The sequence below is a fragment of the Athene noctua genome, chromosome 5, assembly GCF_965140245.1.
Source record: "Athene noctua chromosome 5, bAthNoc1.hap1.1, whole genome shotgun sequence".
Classification (NCBI taxonomy): Eukaryota; Metazoa; Chordata; class Aves; order Strigiformes; family Strigidae; genus Athene; species Athene noctua.
Window position 1 is genome coordinate 7,135,138 of NC_134041.1, and position 8,605 is coordinate 7,143,742.

The 8,605-nt window shown below is 43.9% G+C and overlaps 1 protein-coding gene across 2 annotated transcripts; it reads left to right on the forward strand.

Annotated features, from left to right (window-relative positions):
• Nucleotides 1-2,941: 2,941 nt before the first annotated feature.
• On the forward strand, nt 2,942-5,007 carry COA7 (cytochrome c oxidase assembly factor 7). 2 transcript variants are annotated; one of them, XM_074906197.1, is made up of 3 exons: nt 2,942-3,080; nt 3,161-3,301; nt 4,412-5,007. In XM_074906197.1, the coding sequence occupies exons 1-3, from the start codon at nt 2,975-2,977 to the stop codon at nt 4,858-4,860; spliced, it is 696 nt and encodes a 231-aa protein (XP_074762298.1). In that variant the 5' UTR covers nt 2,942-2,974; the 3' UTR covers nt 4,861-5,007. The 2 variants fall into 2 exon arrangements, with proteins under 2 accessions (XP_074762298.1, XP_074762299.1); XM_074906198.1 differs by lacking the exon at nt 3,161-3,301.
• The last annotated feature ends 3,598 nt before the right edge of the window (nt 5,008-8,605 follow it).

The window sequence follows — 8,605 nt, forward strand, 5'->3', positions numbered from 1 at the left end:
CCCCCCCGACCTGGAAGTGAATCTGCCTCAGCCGGCCGGGAAGCAACGCCGAGCCCGCCTCCCTTAAAGGGGCCGCGCCAGACACGCTGCCTACTCTCCGGCTGCATGGGAGCCTTAAAATCCAGGTTTAAAGATGAAAAGCTTAAAGTGTGAGGAGAAGGGTCTATTATTCAACAAAGCGCATTGGCCTCGCGTGTTACGGTGTGTGAGAGACGCCTCTTTGCTTTCAATTTAGAGCGAGGATGAAGCAACACCGAAGCGCCGGTGAGTCCGTCCAAGCGGAGGCTGCTGAGGACCGAAGCAGTTTTATAGCAGTTCCTTGCCTTTGGGTAACCTCTCGCAACCAGGAATTCAACGTCAGCTTGTTTCTCACAGATCAGCCTTTGTAATTTAAATGTTTCCTGCCTAAACTAGTTTATGCTGGTAATATGAATAATTACCTGCTCCGGTACAATAGGTTTTGCCACCTGCTTCGAAGCTGGAGAGGAGCTTTGCCATAAGCTTTTATACAAAATAATTTCAGGTTTCAGATACAGTAGCAGTGATGGAAACCTGTCTCCTAACAAATATATACTATAATGTATTGCTACTAAAGAGAATACAGTTATTTTTTTTGTTTCAGGATGGAAAAGTAAAGAGTGCTACAATTACCCTGTCGAAATAACATGAAATTATAAAGTTTACCATTCAACCTTTTAAAGAATTGCTGATCCTACACACAGCAGTTTTGAACAATGGTTGTTTGCAAGGCAGCAAAACACATAAATAAACTTCAAGAGACAATTGCTAAAATAATTTCTGTGTCCATCATTACAAGATGACAAAGTATTCCAGAAACACCGAACACAATTTTGCTTCTTTAGGGATTACGTAACAGAGGTCAGTTATAGTCCCAGTTCTTTAGATTAGGATGTTGAGGTAGAGAAAATAAATTGCATGCTCAGGGTCTGACAAGAACAGAATCAAAAGTCCTCATGTTCTGAATGTAACCACTTAAAAATCTAATCTGCTTAGAAGAAATAATTTATATAATTACAGACACAAATTATTTTAGACTGGGGGGGGGTGTGTGTGTGTGTAGTACTATTAGTCCTAGTCTATTACATGTTTCTTCCACCTCCTAATGTCTTTTGGAGCTTGGAGGCTGTTCTTTCCACACCTGTTGACAAATTCACTCATTCACTTTGACCTGAGTATCACCAGATACCTTGTCTTTGACTTCTTTTTCTCATTCCATCTGGATTTATGATAGGGACTATCTTCCCTTCTCCTGCCTGGGCTCAGATGGTGAAAACTTTAAAACAACAGACTGATGCCCTGCTCTCAGTGCCTGTTCTTGGCCTGTCCCACTGTACTCAAGAGCCGCAGCAGCAAGGGAAGCCTCGCTGCGCCACTTCGCTCCTAGTATGGAGAGGCCCTGCAGTTGAGTTGGCACTGACTCAACGTCGGCATCAGAAACCTGGCAAAGACAAAATCCCAGCAAGAACAGACTCTTCAAGGATTTAAACCAACAAACTCAAAGAATTTCTACTGAGCCTATGCAAACTGAAATTTTTCAAAGCCGGATTTTCAGAGAAACAGTTACAGAAGCAGTTCAACTTCCAAAGGCCTTCTCTAGAACGGAGGATTTGATACAAAATTTTGCAGATAGCAGTCAGCATGGGCCAAACTATGTGTATGTGCTCTACGTGCCTTCTTACAGACATGTTGGTGGTTTTGGTCAATACATTTTCAAAACAAGATTTTAGCTTCATGTGGACAAGGTGTGTTAATGCCAACCCAAATGGTGAAAAGTCTGAAAAGTTTTAAAGAAGTACTTTAACAGAAGTTGTAACTGGCATTCCGGCAGATGTGTGGCAGGTAGTGCCATCAGTCCAACCAGCAATGGTTCATGCAATTAGCTCCAGCTATTAATAGACAATCAGGTTTTGTTCCTGTGGGAGCCAATGCACAGGATTTAACCGAGTTCTGTGTATCCCAGAAGCTTGACAGGCAGGTGTTATGTCCCAAAATGATTTGGGACAAAGCATTCTCAAATATTATTTGAAATTCATTTTAACTCAAATGTTCTTTGAAATTAATTTTAAGCAATTTGTCACATAAATGTCCAACATGCTGCTATACTCCCAGAACATTGTTTGTGCTCAAAACTGCTGGAATTAGATAATGTGCCATTTTGTATAAGTATCCTAATATCACGTCTGGCTTAAATTCATCTGTAACTGGAGAACTAGGGTTTGGTGTGTGGTGTTAATGTCTTACCAGCCTCTGGGTGTTTTTAACAACCCTGGCACTGCCCGCTTGGACACACCACTTGGACGCAGATTCCACCTCTTCAAAAATCATCTGTAGGATCGATTGTTGTATCAGAAGAAGGAGTGGGTGCTGATAACAGTCGCTAGCAGCAACTCTGTTCTGAGTTGAAAGTTATTTGGCTGTTAATCACACAAAATCACGCAGGCAATGAGTTGGGGAATTTGTAGGAGCAGCCCTGGCTTCTGGGCCACGCAAATAGTATTAATGTATATGGTAGTGCCTCAATTTATGGATTTGATTGTCCTGAATAAGACCTCAGAAATATGTATCCAATGGCGCGAAACTCCGAAAGGCAAACACTAAAAGAGCAGTATCGCTTCAAACTCCGGAAGCGTCAAGTCCGTGGTGATCCCGAGGGCGAGGTGAGGCAGTGCAGGCGAACACAGGGACCTCCACCGCCGGGCGGTCTCGGGGCCGTAGCGGGGCGGCGTTGGCCGATACCTCGCCGGTGGCGGGGTCGGGGGGAGGCGGCGGTCCCGCGGCCGCGGGGAGCGGGCTCGGCCCCGGCGGGCAGCGCCGCATCGATCGCTCGGCGCTCGCGACAGGCGTCGCATGGATCGCTCGGCGCTCGCGACAGGCCCCGCATCGATCGCTCGGCGCTCGCGACAGGCCCCGCATCGATCGCTCGGCGCTCGCGGCGGACACCGTCGGCAGCGGCATGGCCGGGCTCGTCAACTTCGAGGACGAGGAGGAGGTGAGGAGTTACCTTGAGAACCTGCACGTCGAGTACAGCTACCAGTGCTTCAAGGAGAGGGACCCGGACGGTAAGCGGCCCCACCGTGACCCCCTGCCCGCCGCCCCGAGGTCGGCGGGACCCTCACCGCCCCTCACCGGTGCCTTGCAGGCTGCCAGCGCCTCGCCGACTACCTGGACGCCGTGAGGAAGGACTTCGTGGCGGTGGCGCGGGTGCTGCGCGACAACTGCGAGGCGCACGGGCACAGCGAGAGCTGCTACAAGCTGGGGGCCTACCAGGCCATCGGCAAAGGTAGGCCGGGCAGTCCTGTCCCTGCCTCTGCGTCCCCTCCGTCCCGGTACCCCGCCGGGCCTCCCTTTCCTGCCCCCATGGCTTCGGCTGCCCCTAGGCCCCTCCTGGTCGCTGCCCGTGCCCGAGCCGCTGTGGTTGGCACGGCGGAGCGGGGGTCGCGGGCTCTTCGCCCGCAACACGGAGGACGCGGTGGTCCTGCCAGCAGCGTGAGTTGTTCGGTGTACGGGCACCAGGGCGGGAAGGGCGGCTGATGCCCGAGCACAAACACAGCTCTCACTTTTGCAGAGGTGCCGAGCACTGCATTTCCTCCTGACCTTGAAAGGAGGAACTACATTCCTGCCCCTTCTATGGTCATATCATAAAAGCCGGGGAAGGGTGTAAAACCTTAAATCGCTTCCTTCTGTCTGAGGAATCAACTCTAGGTTAACCGTGTGTTTGGAGTTTTAATAATTATGTGTGTGTAAGTCGTAAGTATATCCAGTGCTGAATGTTGCTGTGTGTTGTTCTGAAAATTTGGATTGTTTCTCATCTCGCTGTTCTTTAGAGAAAGTAAGGAAGAAATAAACTTACAAACTGGTAACACTGCTTATATCAGTAGGCCTCAACTCTGCCCAAAATGTATCTGCTGGTACAGTTAATGGCTAATGGGTAATCGAGTAATGGGAAGCAGTTACACCAGTGAGGCTTCTTCCAAATGACAATATTTATAAGGAACATCATATTTTTACTGTAGTTCAAAACTAGTAGCATTCTCAGTGTACATGTAGGTATACTGTCAAAAGAATGTCTAATATAAACTCTTAAGAAATCCATAGGTGTAGTAGTGGAAAGAGTGTTTTGTGTGTTGGTTTTGTTTTGTTTTTTTTTTTTCTGTCTGTATAAAGCCTTGTCATTACTGGGGAGTGGAGGAGGGTTTCCTGACTTGAAGAAATTAGGAAAACCTTTGTAACTGAGACAATGATAGTGTGTCTGAAGTCCTAAATTTTGACTATAGCATTTAAAGTGAGGGATGCTGTATTTCCTAAAGAGCACTGGGAAGCATGCTGCAAAGCAGAGACTCCCCATGTATTTTAGAATGTCCTTACAATGTTTTGGTTTCTTTGTCAACAGGTGGACTTGACCCAGATTTGAAAGCTGCCTACAACTCTTTTATGAAGTCATGTGAGAAAGGTGGGAAGAAGTCAGTAAATGCATGTCATAATGTTGGGCTGTTGGCCCAAGATGGGAGAGTAAACGATGATAAACCTGACCCTGTTGTCGCTAGAGACTATTACACAAAAGCCTGTGATGGCAATTTTGCTCCTAGCTGCTTCAACCTCAGTGTAATATACCTCCAAGGAGCACCTGGGGTCCCTAAGGACATGAACCACGCTTTGAAGTACTCGTTGAAAGGGTGTGAGCTGGGTCACGTATGGGCTTGTGCCAATGCCAGCCGAATGTACAAACTGGGAGATGGCACTGAGAAGAATGATGCTAAGGCAGAGGATTTGAAAAACAGGGCAAAACAGTTGCATAAAGAACAGAAAGAAGCCTCAAGTTCCTTAACGTTTGGAGAATAAAACTTGGTTACTGTCACTAAGACTGCAGTTCTAAATGACAAGTGAACTTGTTATTTAAATTGTAAGCATACAGTTTTCATTCATAATAAGTATCCTGTATTTGCATATGCAAATAAACTTCTGTTTTTGCAGATGTAACAAACATGACCAACTCTGCTGTGCCTTTCTACATTTTTAAATAACAGAAGTTCTTAAGTGTATTGCTTAGATCCCTCCTCTTTAAGGAAAGCAAAAACTTCTGGCCTTTTCAAAGATTGTGCCCATGGTTTCAAGTATGAAAGGCACTCTGTCATGTAGCACTTCAGTATCAGGGCTTGTGCTCAGACCAATTCTCACACACACACACAAAATCACAGTTGCAAGGTAATCCCAGCTTGGACATTCAGATCTGTGCTGTCTCTTGCACGTAGTTGTGGAATTTTGACAGTTGCACACTTGGGTGATGTGCTGCAAGGCAGCTTTGTGCCAGGATGGCTTGAGAAGCCTGAGTAGGTTTATTTGCCGAAATCAACAATTGTTGTCATGAGGTTGTATTTAGATTTGGCGATTCAGTTACTTTGTCATCATTTCATCAAAGTGGCACCTGTAACTAAGAGGAAAAAAAAAGAGATGACTTGTTATAAGGAGAATTAATAATGTGGTATCTTGCTAATGTTTAAATTATATGTTTAATGCCATCATTTGGCTTCTAAATGCTCTAGATAAGCTCTGTTGAAGTATCTGAGCCAAACGGTTGTTGTTTAAGTCCTCTCAGTTCTTTTAAAGCTCTTCTTGAACATCACTGTTGCTGAAGTTTCACTACACTGAGAAAGCTTCAAAGTGTGTTAATTGATTTATGCAACTACTGTTACTCTTAAAGGCAGCATCAAGAAAGCTCACCGCAAGTGTCTTGGAAGAAGTTTTTTCTTTTTTTAAACTGAGATGTTTTAATATTTCTAGATCTAAAATTTAAATTTCACATTTAAAGTGGATTTTGGATAAGTAAGGGTAATGAATCACCAGAAGATGCAAACTGGGAGGAAAACAAGAGGATTAGTCAAGTGGACAAATAAACCCTGATACTGTATGATCACTTTTTTTTGTTTTGCATGTGACAATCTTGAGAGATACAAGTGAAAGAAGGTTCTTGTTTATATTCTACTTCAAATGTATTGAACAGTGTCAACAGCCAGTTTCAAGATGGCTGTACATAGTTTTTCTTTGGAGTTATATTGCCTCTAGTTTTCCATAGTACGTGAAATAAGAATATAGGAATAGTCTATTGAATATAGGAATATAGCCTGTATTTTGAATATAAAAATCCATGATCAGTGGAAGTAAGCATTACAGCATCAAACTACCTGAAGAGCAATCATACACAGTGAGAGAGTTCTGAAAATTTTGTCTATAACATTTTTTTTTTTTTTTCCCTCCAATGCATCTGTTTATAACCCGGAACTGTAATTCTGTACTGGGCTCCAGCTGCATAGCTTGCTGCCATGTAAAGGTTTCTGCTCTTCAGAGACTAATGTGAAGCCCACAGATTTTCTGAGCTAACCTCCTGCTAGAACAAGCACAGATTCTGAGCTGCTTTCACATGATGTTAACAAGACTCACCACTTCTGCTTTAAAACCATGCTTATTTTGCTCTCTCTGGACACAGAAATACCATCCTTTGCTTGCACTGTTGGCTTTTTTAACTCTGAGAAGTTTTCATCCTGGCAGCATATTGTCCTGGACAGTGGTTCTTACTGGCTGCAATGATTCCACATCCAGGGGGGACATGCTGCTTTAGGCCCTAAAAGTATGAACCTTTTCCCTGGTCAGCTTAGACCTAGAAACATTTAGGTCACGTTCAGATGATACCAAGCCCAAAACAGTGATGAGCCTGTATGGCAGCATGTACATAGAAACATCTCTGCCTATAGATCTTGCAGATGAAATAGGCAGGAAAGACAGAGGCAGGAGAGAAAAGAACTTAATTAGCTCTGCTGGGCAGATGAGCTACAGGGGTAGAGTTTTAAGAGAGCTGCCCCAGATTGTGGAGAAAATAAGTAAGAGCGTTAGGAATTGGCCTAGATGTACTGAAAAACAGGTGAGTATCTAAGGCTGGAGGTTCGCTTTCAGACAGGGCATGTGTACAGGTTTTAAATACCTTTAGCCTGAATGTTGTTTTTAGCATCTTGCCAAGTGGTTTGTCACTGTGTCACATGACTGCCCTGTGTGCCCCGGCTCTCTAACACACGGTGATCACCCCTTGTTGAATTACACACGAATTGTTTTACTTGCCTGACAGCTTCTGAAACATTCTATTTTTTATAATACAGATTTAGGGAACAAGGTGCTAACTGATCAGATTTTGGACTCAAATCCATAGCTTATATATATGCAAACCGTAACTAAACATACATGTTCTGAAACAGCTGTCCGAATAAGTAGGGCAGTATATGTAAATGTATTCATGCACTGACATGATCCTTTATAATTCTGATGTGTATAAATATATGCAGAGTTGTGATACGTCTGTGTATGTTTTGCTGTAAATTTACTGCTGATTTAGAACATGAATGCTCTGGCTATGGTCAGAATAAAGATACAAACTTACTATTGAAGTAAATGAAGTGGGAGAACAAAACAACACTAATTTGGCTATTGCCACAATTGAAAGCACAGTTTTTAGCATCTCATTGCATGCTGTCTCAAGCAGAGCATGTATGGATTAAAGCACTTTTGACAGACTTCTTGGAAAGGATGTGCTTACTGCTGGAATAAAAACCCCAGTGGCACAGTGTGGTGCTGACATGGGTACGCTGTAACGAGAGATGGCAGTATATGAAAAACATTCTTGCGTACAGCGTGGGTGTCAGGGCTATGGCTCTTGTTTTCAGCAGCCTGAAAAACACATAGTGGTGACAAAAGTGAGATTAATTTTTCTGTTAACACAGTTAATGTTTTAAGGCAGTTCGAGAAAGTAAAGCTCTTTTAGAGGAACACACTTTGCCTGATTCTTTGCTAGCTACTGTTCTGGGCATTTGTTTCACTTGGGGAAAGGTAAGTAAATGCTACATAGCTCTGTGGAGTGTAACAGTCTAGTTATAAAACACTTTGGAAGCCCTGTGGTCAGAAGTAAGCAATTACAGTAGCTCAACGCGTTGGAGAATTGGGTGACATTTTAAGCCCTGATCTTTTTTTTGAGCTTGTAATGCTCGTTGCCTCTGAGTGGCTTGTTCAGCTCCTCAGCCCAAAGGAGCCTGCCGCACTAGAGCAGGCTTTCTTCCACCAGGACCAGGGCTGTCAGGGATCCCTCCCTGGAACTGCCACTCAACACAGCCCCTGGGAACATCCTCAATAGAAGTGACACACATTGCAGATAATTAAAGCCACATATAAAGTGCATGTTGCGGGGAGGTTTTTTTGTAGCACTTGAGAACTCAAGAGACCTGCAGCGTTTAAATATAAAATGAACTGTTGTCATAAAAGCTGTCAAGTGTGTTAATACAGATAAGTTTATGAGGTATCATCCAATTTTGTACTACTGGTTGAAAAGGCAAACCCAAATTAAGAAGGCTCTTTTGTTACTCTAAAAACCCATCAAAACCAGTTTTCAGGCTGTCTGTGAATAGTTTGCTGCCTGTTTCGGACACACCTATATCTTCTTTACACAGATGTTGATGATATTGTAACAGATGCATCAGATGGGTAAGGCCCTCTCCTATTTGACTGTTTTCCCTCCAAAGTAACAAAGCATCAAAAAAAGAAAAAGACC

What these genes read in the sequence shown, in the direction of transcription:
- COA7 (XM_074906197.1), top strand. Translation starts at nt 2,975, where the DNA reads ATGGCCGGGCTCGTCAACTTCGAGGACGAGGAGGAGGTGAGGAGTTAC. An exon ending in CAAGGAGAGGGACCCGGACG is followed by an intron (nt 3,081 to 3,160) that starts GTAAGCGGCCCC and finishes GGTGCCTTGCAG; the next exon opens with GCTGCCAGCGCCTCGCCGAC. An exon ending in CTACCAGGCCATCGGCAAAG is followed by an intron (nt 3,302 to 4,411) that starts GTAGGCCGGGCA and finishes CTTTGTCAACAG; the next exon opens with GTGGACTTGACCCAGATTTG.